We start from the raw sequence: 18,811 nt of genomic DNA, 5'->3' as shown, positions 1-18,811 counted from the left end.
CTCCTTGTGAGGCAGTCTGTGCCCAGGTGAGAAATGCAGAGCGGGCCCTCACTTTTCAGGCCAGCCCCACAGAAACAGGAACGGCACCTTCCTCCCACCAGAAGAAATGGGCAGCAGGAGGGGGGCCTGGTGCGACTCGAATCAAGCAGGGCCCTCTCAGGCCCACAGGCCACGGATGCCTTGACCCGCTGGCCAGCCTGGAGGGCTGGTCTTTGCCCAGATGTCTTGGCTTGGGCAGCTTCTACCAGACTCTGATGAGTTGGGAGCACCTCGGGGCACAGGCACGCCAAGTGTGTGCAGCGAGACCCCGGTGGTAACAGACATACTGCCTTTTGTTCTCTACAGGACTGCGCTCAAAGGGAATGGTTTCTGCCTAGCTGCGGCAGACAGCAGCTGTGCACAGCACTGATGGGCTAGTGCCCGGAGCATCATGAATCCCCCCTCCTCGGAGCAGTTTTTCAAGTGCTTAAAAAGGTGACAAAGTAATACTCCATCAAATGAATGCATATGCTGCACTTGGGCCAGGGGTCTGCCCATGGCCAGGGCCCTGCCTGCAAGCCTGAGGCTGTGCCTGGTGGAAAGAGCCTGCCGGGCAAGAAGGAGCGCCAAGGCATGCCGAGTGGAGGCGGCAGCAGCACCTGGTCCTGGTAGCTGAAAGAGGGGAGGGAGGCCTGGGGGGGGTGAGGGGAAGTGGGGCCAAGACCCCCAGGCGGGAGCCAGCCTTCTAGGAGGAGCCTGCCTGCCTGCCCTGCCTGCTTGCCTGAGGTGTGGGTGACTCAGTCCGGGAGCTGAGTGCCGCTGACAGGTGAGTGTCAGGTTACACCTGGGGCCGGGCAGGCGGCCTGTCCCACCACGACTCCAGCTGTGCTCAGGGCTTAAGTAGGCAGCCTGCTCTGAGCTGGCAGCACTCCCGCCTGCCTGGCAGAGGGCAGAGAGGAGGAGGGAGCAGCAGCACCCGCAGAGCGGAGGCACCCGCAAGGCCCTCGCTGCCCCCCCCCCGAGAGCCGGCCCCGGCCACCCACCCACGGACCTGATGCCGCGGGGGCCGCCCTGCTGAGGAGCTGCTCGTGCCGCTTGGAGTGGGGCCCTGCCCTGCCCTGCCCTGCCGAGGGGGGAGACCTCCTGGGTCAAACCAAACATGGTGAGTGCCAGGGGGGGGGATCTGCTTGGTGCAAGGCAGCTCAGATGCCCCACCCCCACCCCGCCCCCCGCAGCCTGGGTTCTTGCCGACCCAGATGCTTGCCTGGACTCTCCGGTCTCCCAGGAAGATCCCCCCCCCACCCGCCGCGGCTCTGGAGCGCTTCCTCCTCCTCTTCCCTTTCCAGGCCCTGCAGTCTGTCTCCCCCCTTCCCTCCCTCCCTCAGCCCGGGGGGGGGGCTCTTTTGCCTTCAGACTGGCTCTGGGTTTGGCCCCCTCCCTCTCTCCTTTGGGCCTTGGCATGGGGGCTCTGGGCAACGGGCCCCGCCCCGCCCTGCCCCACAGGCTCCTAGAGGCCCGGCCTCATCTGGGGATTCCCTGCGGCTGCAGGCACCAAGCCCATCAGGGCTCCGTCGTCCGGGCCACCGCAGGGCCCACCGCTCAGTCCGCGGCCCAAGAGAGGCCCGGGGTGGTGATGGGGGGGCGGCCACGGAGGGAGGGGGAGGGGTTGCCTGCCGCCCTCACTGCCCGCACAGGAAAGCCCTTCGCTCAGCCAGACCCAGGAAGCAGCAGCAGGATGGTCAGCTGAGGGCAGAGCTGCCTCCCTCCAGGGAGAGAGAGAGAGAGAGAGAGAGAGATGCGAGGGCTCCCACTCTGGCCGGCAGCTCCTGCCCGCCCCCCTGCCGGATGCAGGAGAATATATGTGGGGAAGGCTCTCTGCATATGGTCAGAGGCCCCCTCTCCTTTGGCATGGCTGGGCATGGCCCGGCTTGGACCCCTGAGAGCCGCCCGCCGCCGAGGAGGGCAGGCGAGGAGCCCTCTTTGCTGGTGGGCCAGTCTAGGGAGGAGCCCGGAGAAAAGCCCCGCCAGCCAGGCTTCAGGCTTCCCCCAGCCCCCAGCCAGGACTTCAGAGGGATACAGGGAGGCAGGAGCAGCCCACCCTAAGGAGCCGATGAGCTGCTTGCTTCACCCTGCAGTTCTGCCTGACAAATGGCCAGCCGGCAGGCCGCGCAGGAGAGAGAGAGAGAGAGAGAGGAGCACCATTTCCCCGGTGCAGGGCAGTGGCTGGGCAGAGCAGGAAGAATGGCTGCTGCTGCTGCTGCTGTGGCCTCCTCACCCTCCTTGCAGCCCCACCCTCCCCATCTGGGCTATGGGGAAGAAGAAGAAGAAGATCACTCCGGGTGGGGCCAGGAGGATTAGCCCCAGACCCTGCCTCTGGGAGCGCCAGGCCCGGAGGAGGACAGAGTGGCAGCAGCAGAGACATGAGTCACCCAGGCCGCCGGCTCCAGGAAAGGCAGGTGCCGGAGGCTGCCGGGAGGCAGAGGGGCCGGCGCCCACCCCGGGGGCTCCACCCCTCCTCCCTGGCAGCAGCCGGTGGGGGGCCAGAGCGTCCAGGCTCCCCAGGTCCCCAGCGGGGGTCATCCCGGCGGCTGCACGGCCAGCTGGCGCCACTCCGGAGGCTGCACTCGGGGCAGGCCCTCCTCATTACCGCCACCGTGGGCTGCCTTTGATGTCCTGCAGAGAGAGCAGCGCCAGGGAGGCTGTTCCTGGGAGCAGGAAGAGGGGGCTGCGGCCCTCTGGGAGGGGAGGGCTTGGCCTCAGGCCTTCCCAAGAGGGCCCAAGGACCAGCCCAGGCCCGTGTGCTTCTCCAAGCCCGGGCCAAGCTGCAAGAGGCAGCCAGCAGCCAGCAAAGCTAGCCGGCCCCCTCCCCCCCCCCCGTCTCAGCAGCCCAGATTCAGCCAGGGCCCCAGTGCAGGGCTGGGCCAATACAGTGGGGTGTTTTAATGTGCCTAATGTCCCCTGTTAACTGAGCAAAGAGGCACCTTTTTAAAGAGGTTGATTGCCAGGAAACTTAGGACCAGCAAATGGAGGTACTTTTTCACACAACGCATAACCAACTTGTGGAATTCTCTGCCACAAGATGCGGTGACAGCCAAGAACCTGGATGGCTTTAAGAAGGGTCTGGATAACTTCATGGAGGAGAGGTCTACTATTTAGAGGGCTACAGGCCACCTCCAGCCTCAGAGGCAGGATACCTCTGAGTACCAGTTGCGGTTGCAGGGGAGTCACAGCAGGAGGGAGGGCCTGCCCCTTTCAACTCCTGCCTGTGGCTTCGAGCAGCATCTGATGGGCCACTGTGTGAAACAGGATGCTGGACTAGATGGGCTTCCTTGGGCCTGATCCAGCAGGACTGTTCTTCTGTCCTTATGTTCTTCTATTTATCAGAGGGAGAGCAACTGGCCCTATCCATCCCCTGCACAGCATCCCTCCAGTGGCTGTTGCTGGTGTCTGTCTTATCTTTCTTTGTAGACTGTTAGTCCTTTGTTAGTCTTATTACTTTATTATTGTTTTCTCCATGTAAACCGCTTTGGTAACTTTCGTTGAAAAGCGGTATATAAATATTCATTTTTGTTTTATAAATATTTTCAAAAAGGACGCTTTATTTGTTACTGCTTTTTCCCAGGGAGGAGGCTGTGAGCCACTCACAGTCTCTCCAGCTTTGTCTGGATTCAGAGCAGTTTCATGCTCTGTGTGGCTGCTGGGGCCAGAGGCAGCTGCTGCAGTGAGGGGGAAGGTGGAGGGCTGGCCTGCATCTCTCAGGGCCCAGCGGCATAAAGGGGGGGGTCCTCCCTCCCTGCTCTTCTGCCCCTTTGTGTAGGAGGGGTCAGGAGGCCACGGGAAGCCAGCAGAACTGGGCCACTGAGCTGGGCTCTGGGGCAGGAGAGGGCCAGCAGCAGCAGGAGGCTCATCCAGGGCCTGGCGGCAGCTGCACCAAGAGCAGCTCCGAACTAGATGAGGCCGGTGGCGCTACTGTGCATAAGAACCTAGGAAGCTGCCATGTACTGAGTCAGACCATTGGTCTATCTAGCTCAGTATTGTCTTCACAGACTGGCAGCAGCGGCTTCTCCAAGGTGGCAGGCAGGAATCCCTCTCAGCCCTCTCTTGGAGATGCTGCAGCCAGGGAGGGAACTGGGAACCTTCTGCTCTTCCCAGAGCGGCTCCATCCCCTGTTCGGAATCTCTTCCAGTGCTCACACTTCTCGTCTCCCATTCATGTGCAACCAGGGCAGACCCTGCTTAGCTAAGGGGACAAGTCATGCTTGCTCCCACCAGACCAGTGCACCAGATGTGGCATCGGCAGGGCAGGGGACCTCAAGAGGAGGAAGAGCTGAGCAGGCAGCAGATTTAGGGCAAACTGGGCAACTGCCCCCCCCCCGCAGGGACACTGTGATCTGCAGCATCCCTCACTGCCCCCCCCACCCCAGTCAGTGTGAAGGGAGATGAGGCAGGCAAGGCAACTGCTCTGCCCCCTCTCACCAGAGGAGGGTCTGAGCAGGGGGCAGGAAACCTCTCCCCTGAGTGGGCCCCTCCATGGGAGCCCATCAGCCCCCCACCTCTGCTCTGGTTCTGCCCAGCAGCCTCCAGGAAGGGCGAAGGCAGCTCTGGCCACTCCTGGCCACTGGCCACTGGCCTCCCTGGCTGTCTTCCTCTGCACCTTTGCCTCCTTTTTGCTCTTTCCCTGGTTGGCAGCCTGCCAGCCCATCCAGCCCAGGCTGGCTTCCACTGGCCTAAGGAGGCACAGCACAAGGTGGCCACTAGGTGGCAGCAAAGGCCACCTTTCCCATTGCCCGGGCTCTGGGTAGGGAAGGGAGAGAAGAGCCATTTCTTTCTCGTCTGGGGCTCTCCTGAACTCCTGGGCAGCGGTGGCACCTGCATCGCTTTCTCTTCTGCACACACACCCTGGCACCCCAATGCCGGCAGGCATACAAAGAGGCTAAAATGGAGCCCAGAACAACAAGCCGTGTGCCCTCTGCACAGACAGCCCACCCATTGCCCGCCACAGACAAAGCCCCCACACCCCTCCCTGCCAAAAGGTTGGGGCCCTTTCCTCACTGGAGGCCCAGGGTGCCCGCTCCAACGAGGCTCAGGTGCAGGCCTGGAGCTGTGACTTCTGCCTGCCTGCAGAGCAAGGTGGGTCCCAGACTCATCCAGGTGAGGAGGCTTTGGCATGAGTCACATATAAGTAATTGGTGCGAACCACTAATTGATTGCTAGCAGGAACTTGGCAGCTCCCACATAAACCCAGGGCTCTCCTGTAGTGTTTTCTACTGTTTGCTTGCTTGCTTATTTAAACATTTCTATCCTGCTTTTCTGCATAAAACCTCCAAAGTCGTTAATAAGGAAAGTTGAAAACATCTACTCAAACATTCATCCATTCAAGCAAATAAAATAAAAAAGCAATAAAGCAGCAGTGAGCAGTGGAATTAAAACATTGTCCTCTCAAAGCATCCCATTCCCTTCATTTGTTATCTGGAGACTGGGGATGCTGCTGAGCCTCCCTATGGAGGACCTCCTTCTGCGACCAGGAGGGGGCCACCACTGAACAGGCCCTTCCCCTTCCCACCCCCTCACTTCTGGGATGTGGCACCCAGAGCTGGGCCTCTGAGGGGACACGCCTAAAGAATGGGCAGATGCCTCCTATGGGGTGCCTTAGGAGACCCTGGCCCCAAACTGTGCAGGGCTCTCTGGGACAAAGCCAGTCTTTGAATGGAACGAAGGAGAAAAACAGAGGAAAGAGACGGTCCATGTGACTCCATGGGGTTTGGATTCCTCACACTTCCTTCTGCAATAAACCTCCCCATCTGGAAAACCCCACAGAGGGAGATGGGCCTCGTCACCATATTGATGCTACCCCACTCAAAATCCCCAATGACCTCTCCCAGGGGTTTCATGCAGAGGTTAAACAGCTTGGGGACAAGAGAGAGCCCTGCGGGTGCCCTGCCCTGCGTCAAGGCTACCCTCTCCAAGCACCCCCACCCGCAACCCAACTGGCAGAGAGGGCAGCGTGCCAGCCAGGCCCCAATGCCCAGCCCAGAGAGAAAGAGGTCCTGGCTGATGGATGGCCTCCAAGTTGCCGGAGCTCCAGCGGCGTCCCTTTCCCAGTCCTCTTCCAGGTGGAGGGCAAGTGGGGCCCGGCCAGGGTTGCAACCACAGGGCTGGCAGCCAGACTGGCAGAGATCCAGCTCGGTCTCGGGCGTTCGGGTTCCCCCTGCCTCCCCGCTCCCACTCCTCACAGGCAAAGGCTTGCCCAGGCGGCCTTACCTGTCATTGGAGACTTCAGGGGTCGGAGCCAAAGGCTGTGGGCTCAGGGCTCCTTGGCATCCTGGCCAGGAAGGCCAGTCTGGGCCAAGGGTGGGGACGGGTGGCCACCACTCCTTCTGGCGGTGCTCAGGCTCCCCCGCCTCCTGCTCTGCCGGTGTTGACACCAACGTCTCCTAGCAGCCTCCCCGCCTGCCTGCCTCTGGGGGGCTTCTCTCCAGAGCCGCCTCCCTCCTCAGGCAGAAGCCGGGGGGGGGTGAAGCGGCAGGATCAAGGCTCAGCTGCCCAGGCCGAAGCAGGGGAGGGCCCGGGCAGCTGCCCTGGGGGGTGGGGGTTGAGGCTGGGAAAGGGAACTGCGCACGGGGGGGGGGGGGAACATGTCCTGCGCAGGTAGGAGGTGGCGGGAGGGGGAGAGAGCACCAAAGACGATGTCCCCCCCCCCCGCCGGCTGCCCAGCACAGAGCAAGGTCCCTCTGCCCCCCCCCCCAGGCCTCATCGCCTGGCTGCTGGGCTCCCTCCTCTCCATTGGGCCCTCCCCTGCTGGCACCCAGCCTGGCCTGCCCCCCCCCCCAACTGCTTCTCCTTTTGCCTTTCAGGACAAGGACACGGAGCAGCCACTCAACAGCAGAGGTAGAGCAGCCGGGGCGGAGCGGGCGGGCGGGCGGGCGTCCATCCTGCCTGGGAACCCTCTCTCTGACCTGGAAGCACTTCTGCCAGGGGCCAGAGAGATTTGGCCCCCTTGGGGTGACGGGAAAGGCATTCTGCACATGCACAGAGCAGTAGCAGTGCCTCCTCCTAAGGAGCCAGGGGGACACCAGAACGGCCATGCAGCTCTACCTGATGAACAGCCAGCCTGCAGGCAGCACAGCTCCAGGGCAGGGCAGGAGAGGGGGAGGCACCTAAGCTGCTGCTGGGAAGCAGAGGCCACCGGGCACTCCTTGGCCACCCCCACCCCAGCCTGGAGCCTTCAGACCAGCCACACTGCTCCTGGCACATCCCGCAGTGGGGCAGCAGCAGCAGCTGGCGGCGGCGGCACAGAAAAGGGTCCAGAGGGAACTCTGGGTGGGGAGGTGCTAAGCAGGACAGCAAGCCTCGCCGAAGGAGAGGAGAGCCGGTCTGGTGGGAGCAAGCAGGACTGGTCCCCCTAGATAAGCGGGGTCCGCCCTGGTTGCATGCGAATGGGAGACCAGAAGTGTGAGCACTGGAAGAGATTCCCACTCTGGGAAGAGCCTCTCTAGGTTCCCAGCTCCCTCCCTGGCAGCAGCATCTCCAAAGGAGGGCTGCGAGAGACTCCTGCCCGCAAGCTGGGAGGAGCCGCTGCCAGTCTGGGCAGACAATCCTGAGCGAGATGGACCCAGGCTCAGACCCAGCATACGGCAGCTTCCTCTGCCCCTCAGCCTCCCACCCCGCACCTGGTTCTCTCCATTTCCACAGGGGCTTCTGAGGTGCACAAAGCTCCAAGTGCCAAGGAAAGGTTCAAGCGCATTGGCATCCCCATCATCGCTGGCGTGCTGAGCATCTCCGTCCTCATTGGCGTCGCTTTCCTCAGTAAGAGACCCCCCACCCACCCCGGTGGGCCAGGCCGCTCTCCCCACTCCCCTCCCCTCTGCTCCAGAGGCAGGGACATGAGGCCAGAGCCCACCTGCGCCTTCCCAGAGGGGGTGCCCCCCCCGGTAGGGCAGAGCCTGCGGCCCCCTGTGCTGTGGTGCTGCTGCTGCTCCTCCTCCGCCTAGAGAGAGGCACAGCAGGGTCGGAGTAGCAGGCCTGGGGGGGGTGGGGAGGACCCTGCAGAGAGCAAAGAGCAGCCCCTCCACTTGGGAGCTTTGCCATTCCCCTCCCGGCTGCCCCCTTGTTCACTGCTCTGGGGCTCCTCCTTCAGCCTGCATCTTTTGCCGGCTCAGGACTTCTCAGGGAGCCCACCGTCCCAGCCCCTCCCCAGACACCAGAGCCCCCCAGCAGCTCCCCCCTCCACTGGCACACTCTCTCTCTCTCTCTCTCTCTCTCTCGCAGTCAAGATGGCCGTGGACTCCTACTATTTCTTCTGCAGCCACACCTTCCGGTTCATCCCCCTGAGCCTCCTCTGTGACGGCCACTTGGACTGTGCCTCCGGCGAGGACGAAGCCAGCTGCGTGCAGCAGGTGTCGGATGGGCCCCCCGTGAGAGGTGAGCCCTCTCCTTGGCCCCATCAGGCCACACTCAGGCCAGAGCGCCTCATCCTAAGGAGCCGGGGGGGGCGGGGGGGGAGGAGGCACCCCTCCTGCTGCTGCTGCTGCTGCCGCCGCCTCTTCCCAGGGCTCCCTTTGCTCCTCTCTCCTGCCATGCCGCCCCCCCCCCCAGCTTTAATCAGAGCCAAGCAGCCTGCCGGCTGGCCTCCATGCAGCCCTGCCTGGTTCATGGCCAGCCTGGGCACTTCCCAGATTACGCCCCACAACAGGGGTGAAATGCGTCGGCTTGGCAGGATCGTATGGAAAACAATCCCCGATATCAAAAAACCCTGCAACAGGCAAAGGCGGCAACCTATCTGCGACGCACCTACAACGTTCTAGCACGATATCGCAGCGATTAAATCTGAAACGAGGCATCTGGAATGTGAACGGCACCCTGTTGCGGTGTCACAACACAGGCAGTGCGGAAGCACACTCCGGAGACACGTCCTGGCCGTGTTGCAGGGTCTAATCTGGAAAGCGCCCTGTGCACAACCCGGGGGAGGGAGGGCAGCAAGCAGAGTGCCAGGCAGCAGAGGCAGCTGTGCCTCCTTTGGGCCCCCCCCCGCCTCTTTGGGACCAGCCACTCCTGCCCAGAGGGGGTTGCCATTGGCCCCAAGAAGCAAGCCAAGCAGCCCCCCCCCCTCTGCCTCTCTGCTTCCTCTCCAGTCCGTCTTTCCCGGGACGGATCCAGCCTGCAGGTGCAGAACAAGGAGACTGGCGCCTGGGCCTGGGCCTGCCATGACGCCTTTGAGACGACGATGGCGATAGAAGCGTGCAGGCAGATGGGCTACCGCAGGTGGGTGGGCGTCCCTGAGGGCCAGCAGGAGCCCAGCCAGCCCTCCCCCCCCCCGCCTGCCCCCTAAGGCAGGAGCGCAGCAGAAGCCGCCTGCAGCAGGGTGTGCCTGAGCCATGCAGGGGCCCCCATGGCTCCTGTGTGGGGACACACTGCTATGCCCCCCACAAGGCCCCTGCAGTCCTCCTTTGCCTCCTCTGACTGCTCTTGCACCCCTCCCCAGCCCAGCCCAGCCCAGCCCAGCCCCCCCCCCCCGCACCTCACCCCCTCCTGGACAAGGTTTCCCAGAACATCCATAGCGGGAGGAAGGCCTGCTGCTGCTGCTGCTGCGGCCCCCCTGGAGATGTGCTGGGAGGGAGCCCTTGCCAGGGAGGGCTTGCCCTTGGGCAGGCGGTGGGGGGGCTCCCAAGCCTCCTTGGGCAGCCGCTGCACAGGCAGAAGTTAGCCTGGAAGAGGTTTCTCTGCACTGAGCGTCCACCCGGGGAAAAGCCTCGCTGGCTGGGTCCTGCCCGCCTGTCCCACAAGGCTGGCCTTCCTCTCTCCAGCGGAGGGGGCTCGGGCCGCCCCTCCACCTGCCCCACCTGCCTCTCCGCGGGCGCCCAGAGCAGCTCAGAGCCCGGCCTGCCACCTCGCTGTGGCTGCTGCCCAGGACTGAGGTTGACAGCAGCAGTGGCTGGGCTGGGCTGGGGGGGGGGAGGGAGAAGGCAGGCAGGCAGCTCTCCTCCCCCCCCCCGCTTGGAATGCAGCCCCCTCCTGCTCAGCCTCCCTTGTGCTGCCTGCAGCCGCCTCCTCCGCACTGCAGCCAGGGAGCTGCGCCTGGCAACTTGACAGCAGCTGCTGCAGGGCTCTGCTGGTACTGAAGCAGCCCAGGCAGCCGCAGTGGCCAGCCCAGGCCAGGAGCCGGGCTCTGGGGCCAAGGCAGGCAGGCAGGCAGGCAGGCAGGCACCCTTGCTGGGGATGTCCGCCTCCTGCAGGGGAGGGAGCAGCCGAGGAGGGTGTCCTCCGGGGCTTCCTCCCTCGGCCATTCAGCTCTCCGAGGACTGTGCCTCCCGCAAGGCCGCTGGGCGAGCCAGCCCCACCCCTCCTGTGACCCCTTCCTTGCCCTCGGCAGTTCAGGCACCTGCCCTGCACCCTGCACTCAGCAGCACCGGCTCATCCCTACGAGCCGGGGGCCACCAAAGGAGGACCAGCTGCCTCTGCAGTTCAGGTGGCTTCTCTCTCACCTGCGCTACCTGCAGGCTGGCCTTTCGTCAAGTAGGTTAACCGTGCAGCTCTACCTGATGAATGGCCAGCCTGCAGGCAGAGCAGTTCTCCGGTGGGGTGGGGGGGAGAGGAGCATCCCGAGCGGCCTCCTTTGGCATCCCCCGGCTCAGTAGGACCAGCCACAGCTGGTGTGCAGCTGGCCACACCCGTTTTGAATGAATGCATGAGTGCACCCTGATCCTTTCCCCCACCTCTACTCTGGTGTCATTCATTCCAGCTGAGTGCAAGGGTGCCTGTTTCCCAATAAGCATGCACAGGACTGCCAGAGGCGCTTCTAGGGTATGTTGGCCGTTTGTGTCCAGCCCTGTGTGTGCATTGATGTGTACCTGAGCCCTGGAGTCAAGATGCATCTGCTCCCTGCACAGATAGTGTTCTCTAGATGGAGGACCTCATGCGCATGGACAACATGCACCCCCACATGGCCAATGAGGGGCTGGACCTCCCCAAGGAGAGATAGCAGGAAACAGAGTCAGGTGCTGAGAGCAGCACCCAAGCAGATCCTCTGGCTGGCACCCAATTGTCTGAGGCTAATGCTGAGCGCCTGGACCCAGAGCCTGTTGCAATGCTGGGACACGTTCAGAAAATAATAGGGTCTCTGGGCATACACGAAGTGCAGTTCTGAGTCTCTAGAGTCTCCCTCACCGGCATCCTGGCTCAAGTCGGTGCCCCAGGGCAGGCCCCCACTCTCCTCCTTGTGGTGGACTCTGCAATGCCCACCCCAGGCAGTGGGGCAGGCTTGGGAGGGCTGGATGGAGAGAAGAGGGATGAGCAGCACAGCCCAGGAGGGCCCAGCATGGAACCCCCCTCAGCAGTCACAGCCTCCAACATGCCCATTGGCTGCGGCTGCAGGATAGCAGGCTGGCCCAGCCGGCCCTTGGTGGCCCTTCAGCCCACAGGCCCGGTCCTGGCCCGGTCTCAACCAGCCCCGTGAACTTAAGCTTCACCACTTAAGTCCACCAAGTAGACTTTTGTATTCGTTTTTCCTGGCTGTGTCTACTAGAACAGCCCTCCAAACTTCTGTTTTCCTCAAAGATAGGTAGGGTGGAAAGGCTTCTAAGCAGGGAGTGGGGGGAACAGAGCGGTTGCAAGTCGTTACATTCAAAAAAGAGGGGGAACTTTGCTTTAAAATAGTTCAATTCTAAACAGTTTTCTTTTGGCAGTTTTAGTACAAAGAAATAGCAGCCAAATGAGCATGAGGAACAAAGAAAAGGAAAGGAAAATGTATCCAAATTGACCTGTACCTAATACTGTGCCCTAGCTCAGAGTCCTTGCCAGGAGTCTATAATCACCTATAATCACCTCCGGTCAGCTTCTGCAGCAAGCCTGGCTTTCTCAGCCTCAGGTCTTGCTCTTTCTATCCAGTTTTGGTGGTTCAGTTCCTGACTCATCCTTCAGCTGCTTTGAGAGTGATTCAGTTCTCCAGAGAGTTTCAGCTTAACTTTCCCAGTGATTTCTCAGCTCTAATTTCAGCAGCTCTTCTCAGCAATTCTCTCCTGGCTCTCCAAGACTCCAGCTTCCACTCCAACTGGAACTTGCATTCCTTGAACTCCTTCACTTGAACTGACTTCAACTCTTCAGCTCTCCCACTTTTCAACTAATTCTCTGATGCAGGCAAGCCTCCTTTTATTCTCCGCCCTCCCCTCCAAATTTCTCTAAACCAGCCAGTCAGGACAACTCAGGTTCCCTCCATTATTTTAAAACATGCCCATTCAAATAAAACCCTCTCTTCCCACCAAAGGTTAACCAGTACATCTCTTTTCCATCCAAAACCAAAGTGTAGAACAGGAGCTGCGGACTTCTGACCCCTGCACAGCTTGTTTTTAAACAGAGAACCTAGTAGGGAACAAGCAAATACATGTGCAGGACAGAAACCCATCACACACACAGAGGAGCTTCGGGCCTCTTTCCTTTACAGGCGGGCTGGCACTGGTGGGGCTGCTGGGCATGATTGGGGCGGGGGGGGGAGGCACGGTGGCCAAGCTCTCTGCCTGTGTTGCAGCGCCCCCACCTTCAGCCCCACGGCCCTTGAGAATGCAGGAGGGCTGCTGCTCAGAGAGATCTTTCTGCAGGGCGACGAGCTGCGCTGGCAAGACTCGGGCAGGTGAGGCACAGCAGATGGCGGGGGCCCCTGACATGGGGGGGGAGGCGGGAGCTGCTGCTTTTCTGCTCTGGGGGGCATCTCCCAGAAAGGCTTATTGCTGTCCCTTTCAGTGTGAATCCCCCCAGCACTGCCTCCCCCTCCCCAGCAAAAGAAGAAGGGACTCGTTTGCAGGAGGCTGGAGAGAAGAGCCCCCCACAGCCAACCCAGAAACCATCCCGCCTCCCTGCTTCCACCTGGACCCCTCCCCTTCAAGGGGGCCGTGGCGCTGCTGCTGGGGTGGAGGGTGCGCCTCGGGGGGGGGGTCAAGGGCGAGGAGGCTGGGCTGGGCTGCCAGAGCCAGCAGGAGACCAATGGCGGGTGGGGAGATGTAGGGGGCTGGTCAGAGCCAAGGGGGCAGAGAGGGCTCTTGCCCTGCTGTGCCCCCAACACCTGTGTAAAGCCCAGCAGGGCTGGCCCCAAAGCCAAAGTGGGGATCCGGGGTTGCCCTCCTCAGTAGCTTCCATAGGCCTCCTCGAGAGGGAGCAGAGCAGCGGCAAGCCTCTCAGCCGGGCCTCTCTCTTGCAGGCAGTGTCTCTCTGGCCTCGGCGTCTCCCTCTCCTGCTCCAGTGAGTACCCCGTGCTGTTGTCCAGAGCAGCCCTGGAAGGAGGGGCCCAGGCAGGCAGGCAGGCAGGCACTCCTTTCCTTGGGCCAGCCTGGCACGCAGCTGGAGCTCCTGCCCAGTCCCAGGCCCTGGGGTGGTTTCCTTGGGGTGCATCTGGGGGGGGAGGGAGGCTGCTGCCGCCGGGCTACAATGGAAAGGGGAGGGAGGGAGGGGGACAAGTGTCCCTGGGGCCCCCAAGGGAGGAGGGGCCTGCTAGCTGGGTGAGAGCTTGCTCGAGGGGGGGGGCCAAGGCAGAGCCATCCTTGCTTCTTGCCCCAGGGCCTGCTCCAACCTTGCTTCTTGCCCCCTGCCCCGCCCCCACCCCGCCTTCCCAGCCCTGGGCAAAATCTCCTCTCAAAGAATCTGCAGCATCCTGAAAGGGGAAACTCCAAACAGCCATGTTGCCGACCATCTCTGAGCTGGACAAACACAGCAGGATCAAGGAGCTGTAAAGGACTCTGAGCCCGCTGGGAGAGCCAGGCTCAGCCATTCGCGAAAGCATTATTAGAGCACTCACCAAAGGGAGAGACCGCTCTCCTCCATTTGCATCCATTAACCTTAATGCCTTTCAGGATGGTAGCAATTCCCTCAGTTGTATGGGTGAGGTGGACTTCCAGTAAGTGGCGTTCTAAAGCTCACCCCGCAAAAATGGGGATTCTGGCTTGGGAAGCTGCCCTATACTGAGTCAGACCCTTGGTCCATCTGGCTCAGTCTTGTCTACCCAGACTGGCAGCAGCTTCTCCAAGGGTGCAGGCAGGAGTCTCTCTCAGCCCTGCCAGGGAGGCAACTCGGAGCCGAGAGGCTCTTCCCAGAGCGGCCCCATCGCTTCAGGCGAAGGTCTTCCAGTGCTCCCACTTCTCGTCTCCCATGCAAATGCAACCGGGGTACACCCTGCTTAGCTCGGGGCACAAGTCATGCTGGCCCCCACAAGGCGCAGCATGGGTCTGGCTGGAGCTGGGCAGCAGCCCTGCAAGCGGGTCCCGCCAGCCCCGCTCCCTGGGGCCAGATCCCGCCCCAGACGGCCGCTCTCTCTCTCTCTCTGCAGGTTGTGGCGACAGCTCGAGGTTCCCGCGGGTCGTGAACGGGAGCCCAGCTGCCATCAAGATGTGGCCGTGGACAGCCAGCCTGCAGCACAAGGGGCGGCACTCCTGCGGGGGGAGCCTCATTGACCCCCGGTGGGTGCTGACGGCCGCGCACTGCTTCCGGTGAGTCCCTCCCTGGCTGCGCCCCGCGCGCGCGCCCGCCCGCCCCCAGGGGCGCCGCTGTGCCTCTCCACGCTTGCTGGGCCGGCTCCCTTGGCTGCTCGCCGGCTCCCTTCGGCGGGTCCTACTCACCTCCGCCCCGACTGCTGACTTCCTCGCGGGGAACTCGACACCCGTCAGGAGCGCTTCGCTGCCTCTTTCCCAGGGTCTGACCTTGACTCGGGTGTCCCTGCCATCATCGCCTGTCTCCCTGCAGGGATCCTCATGCTCCCCACCTCTGTTCCCAGCCCCGTCAGCTCTCACGATTTCTCTGCACGTGTTCAGAAATGTGGAATGTGCACTCCACGTTTCCAGTGCCTGTTTCCCCTTTAAAAAACACACACACCTGTGCAAAGTCTGTGGTTTTATTACCAGGCCCAATTATGACTTGCCCTGTGGTCAGCTGGGTGGAAAGTCCCTTCACTCCGCAGCCCCCCACTTGCCCCCCACCGAGGGCCCTGCTCCCACTCCCAGCCCACGGCCCTCCGCTGCTGCCCTCCTCACGGTCTTCCAGCTGTGCACCATTTCCCCGTTTGGGCTTCTTTGAATTGTGGGTCTTTCTCTTCCCCTGCTCAGTCAAGCTTTTCGGGCTCCCCTCCCACCTCCTTGAGCCCGCCTTGTGGGTGCCGGGCATGTCCAGAGTGCCCCCCCCGAGGAGGGAGGAGGGGGAGTGACGCTGCTGCTGCTGCTGCTTAGGCACAGGGGGGCTTGGGCTGAGACCTGCCCACCCCGCCACTCTCCCAGTTTCCCTTCTCACTTCTTCCCATTTTCCTGCTTCTCTTCAAAAAGAAAAAGACGGAGACATAAGACAGAAGTGGCTCCCATGGGCGGGGGGGGGGCACGTTTACTTTTGGGGCAGGCAGAAACCTCCACCACCTGTCCTTCTCACGAGCTGCTGCAGCTCTGGGTCCACCCACTGCAAAGCCAGGGCCCCAATCCTGCTCCTCTCACTCCTCATGCAGCAAGTGGCTTCACTGCAGCGGGGGCGGGGGGGGGGTTCTTTGCTCCCTGCTGCCCTGCCTTGAGAGGAGGGGCTGGGCTCTGGGGCAGAGCAGGAAAGGGGCACACTGAATTCTGGGGCCGCTGGACAGCTGCCTTGGGGTCCATGCAGGGAGACAAGAGGTGCAGGTTCTGGGGAGCAGTGGCTCTCCCTGGAGGAGGAGGAAGGGTGGGCAGATGGGAGTGGAGGGCTCAGCCTGGAAGGGCTCTCCCCCCTCCTCTCCAGCAGAGCCCCCCAGAGCTCTCCTGGAGATCCCGCGTCAGGACCGGGACAGCAGCCTCTTCACTTTGGCCTCCTGCTCCTGGGCCTTGCTCAGCAGCCGCTGCTCCCGTCCCTCCTCCATCCTTCTCTGAAGGCCAAGCAGGGCAGGGGGAGGCCAGGACGGCCGGCAGCCTCCTGCTCCCCCCTCCCCCTAACCCTTCCCGGGAGGGGCAAGCAAAGAGGTCTTTGTGCTCTCGCATGCAGGGACCGCCTGGCCACTCAGTACTGGCAAGTAAACGGAGGGTCCGAGACACTGGCGAGAGCCGCCTCCGTCCCCGTGGAGAAGGTCTTTGTCATCGACATCAAGTCCATGTTCCCCAAGGACGAGGACATTGCCCTGGTCAAGCTGCAGAGGCCCCTGAGCAGCACCCCAGGTGAGACACACACACACACACACCCCGGCTGTGGACCACCAGAGGCACAGGCCGGGTGGCAGGGAGCCGGTTAGGGTTAGGGTTAGGGTAACCCTAACCCTAACCCTAACCCTAACCCTCCCCCCCCCGGCACCCCCACCCCCCACCCCGGCTGGTGAGCTGGTCTGGCCTCCCCAGGCCTGCCTGCCAGCCGCACTGAAGGACGGCATGGGCGCTCAGTGGACTCCCTGCCACTCCCTCCCTCTGCTGCAGAGGCCGTGAGGCCCATCTGCCTGCCCTTCTTTGACGAGGACATCGTCCCAGGCACTCCCCTGTGGGTCGCAGGCTGGGGGTACACCAAGCAGGATGGTGAGTTTGCTCCCCTGCGCTGGAACCGGCTTGGCACACGCCCCACGTGCCACGCCCTTCTGTGGGCAGGGCCGGCTCTGCCATCAGCCTCTGCAGGCGGCTGGCATCGAGGAGTGCCTCCCCCCACCCCCCACACGGGGGAGACACCAGGCCCGTGGCTCCCGGCTCCCCATTGCTCAGGCCCAAGGCGGGGGGAGCAGGGGATCTGCAGCCAGGAAGCAGCGGGCGGGCCAGGTGGCTGGCCAAGCGAGCGGCCTCCATCCTGATGCAGCCCTGGCATTGCCAACCAGAGGCCAGCCGAATGGGGGCAAGAGGAGCAGTGGGCAGCGTGGAGTCCCGGGGGCAGCCCAGCCAGAGCCGGCCCACAGGAGACCACGGGCTGTTCTGCTGCAGGGCGGGGCCGAGCCGGGGAGACACCCACACAGACACAGAGGCTCATCTTCCTGGGCTGCAAAGCCCGACTGCAAGGACTGCACTTTGGCTGCTGCTGCCCCCCCCCGCCTGCCCCCCCCCCGTGGCAGCTCTGAGCCCCTCTGCAGGAAGGTCTTGCTTCTCCCCTCTGCTCCGAGAGATCAGCCCCCCCTCCCCCCCAGGTGAGGCTTTTTCTCTCTTCTGCCAGGTGAGCTGTCCGAGAGGCTGCAGGAAGCAGAGGTGGAGTTGATTGACAGCAGCACCTGCAACGCGGAGGACGCCTACCAGGGCGAGGTCACGGAGAAGATGCTCTGCGCAGGCCAGGGCGGGGCCGACACCTGCCAGGTCCATTGGGCTGGAGGGCTAGCACAGCCAGGCAGCAGGGCCGGGCGGGGGGGGAGACTGGCCCCCCTTTCCCAAGACTCTAAGGGGGGGGCTTTGGGCCACCCTTCCCACAAGCAGCCTGGGAGAGCACCGGGACCCTCCGAGGCAAGGCGTGGTGGGCCTGAGGAGCGGGGCCTCTGCCCAGTGTCTCGGCCAGCCCAGCAGCAGCAGCAGCAGCAGCTGGTGTCTCTCCCCCTTGTCCCCTGAAGAGGCTGTGGGTCCCTCTTCCCGTCCCCCTCCTGACCTTTGCAGCCTCTCTCCCTGCCCAGGGCGACAGCGGAGGGCCGCTGATGCTCAAGCAGACCCACTGGCAGGTGGTGGGGGTTGTCAGCTGGGGCCACGGCTGCGGGAGCCCCACCACCCCCGGCGTCTACACCAAGGTGCAGGCCTACCTCAACTGGATCTACACAGTGCGCAAGGTCAGTGCTGCCCTCTCCTCCCTGCCCCGCCCCCCCCCCCGAGGCAACTGCCTGCCTGCCTTGGCCCTGGGAGGGGCTTCTTGCCGCCCCCCCGCCCCCCCTGCTTCTCCTCTTGGACAGGAGGGTGCCTTTCTCTTTGCAGTCCGAGCTCTGAAGACCTGCTGGAGGGATCGAGCCGCAAGGAGTCCTCTGCCAGCACTGCTGAGGAGGACCCCAGAGGGAAGGCGGAGGCTGGGCTGGTGGAGGGAGGGAGGGGGCCCCAGCACGGCCCCCACCCTGCCAGCAGCGCCCCTCTGCTCCTTGGTGGCCCCCTTCGCTGAACCGGGGGAGCCAGGCTGGGTGCACTTTCCAAGGAGCTGCAGTTCACGGCGAGGGACTTGGGACGATCTGGACCCCACTTGGGCCGGTGCCTCTTCCTTGGAATAAAGGGCGGAATCTTTTGCACTGCAGGGTCAGGCGGGGCTGTGCTTCTGGGTGGCTTCATGAAGCTACTCGCGGGGGGGGGGCTTGGAAAGAAATCCGAGGGGGCAAAGTGTGTGTCTGGGAGAAGAGCTTTGCCCCACCGGCGAAACGATTTCACAAAGGAAAAGGGGAGTGGATTTCTCCTTAGTGAGCCCACACACACCCCGCCACCACCACCACCACCACCACCACCACCACCACCATCATCATCATCATCGCTGGAAGGGAGCCCTGGGGGAGGGCACTCTTGATCCAGCTTGAGGGGCAACCTCAAAGCCCACCACTCCAAGAGGTGCAAAGCTCCTTTCCTTCATGTTAGCTCTGGGGGTGGCAGAGGGCAAGTCACTGGTCTGGGGAGGGGGGGCTCTAGGGAGGCCACTGAGCACATCTGGCAAAGAGGAGGGAGGCAGGCAGGCAGGCAGGCCTCCCTGGAGTTATGGCCACCACCAAAGACAATGCAGGTGGTCCCAGAACACCTGGCCATGCCAGGGAACAAGCCTAGAGGTCTGGCAGCCCCCTGACCACCCACCCACCCCATCAAAGCTCTGATGAGCAGCTGCATTTCCTGGGCAGCAGCACAGCAGGCAGGCGGCACCAGCCCAGCGGGGTGCAGCAGGAAGCATCCACTCCAGTGGCTGGACATGCCTTTCCGTGGAGGCTCCTTTGAGGC

The 18,811-nt window shown here is 62.9% G+C and overlaps 1 protein-coding gene across 1 annotated transcript; it reads left to right on the top strand.

Annotated features, from left to right (window-relative positions):
• Window positions 1-501: 501 nt before the first annotated feature.
• LOC128333840 (transmembrane protease serine 4-like) lies at window positions 502-18,123 on the top strand. The gene is made up of 15 exons (XM_053269859.1): window positions 502-647; window positions 3,797-3,977; window positions 5,012-5,129; window positions 7,671-7,784; window positions 8,247-8,399; window positions 9,110-9,239; window positions 10,348-10,490; window positions 11,222-11,411; window positions 12,415-12,600; window positions 13,165-13,205; window positions 14,287-14,446; window positions 15,948-16,117; window positions 17,085-17,221; window positions 17,530-17,679; window positions 17,822-18,123. Exons 1-15 carry the CDS (start codon window positions 502-504, stop codon window positions 17,831-17,833), a joined length of 2,031 nt encoding a protein of 676 aa, XP_053125834.1. The 3' UTR covers window positions 17,834-18,123.
• The last annotated feature ends 688 nt before the right edge of the window (window positions 18,124-18,811 follow it).

This window comes from Hemicordylus capensis, chromosome 8 (assembly GCF_027244095.1).
Source record: "Hemicordylus capensis ecotype Gifberg chromosome 8, rHemCap1.1.pri, whole genome shotgun sequence".
In the NCBI taxonomy this organism is placed as follows: Eukaryota; Metazoa; Chordata; class Lepidosauria; order Squamata; family Cordylidae; genus Hemicordylus; species Hemicordylus capensis.
This window is presented reverse-complemented; position numbering and strand designations above follow the sequence as displayed.

Bases quoted from the DNA above. Each gene is read 5' to 3' on its own strand.
- LOC128333840 (XM_053269859.1), top strand. From the start codon at position 502: ATGCATATGCTGCACTTGGGCCAGGGGTCTGCCCATGGCCAGGGCCCT. The intron at 5,130-7,670 runs GTGAGGAGGCTT...CCATTTCCACAG, and splicing joins TGGGTCCCAGACTCATCCAG to GGGCTTCTGAGGTGCACAAA. The intron at 17,222-17,529 runs GTCCATTGGGCT...CTCCCTGCCCAG, and splicing joins GCGGGGCCGACACCTGCCAG to GGCGACAGCGGAGGGCCGCT.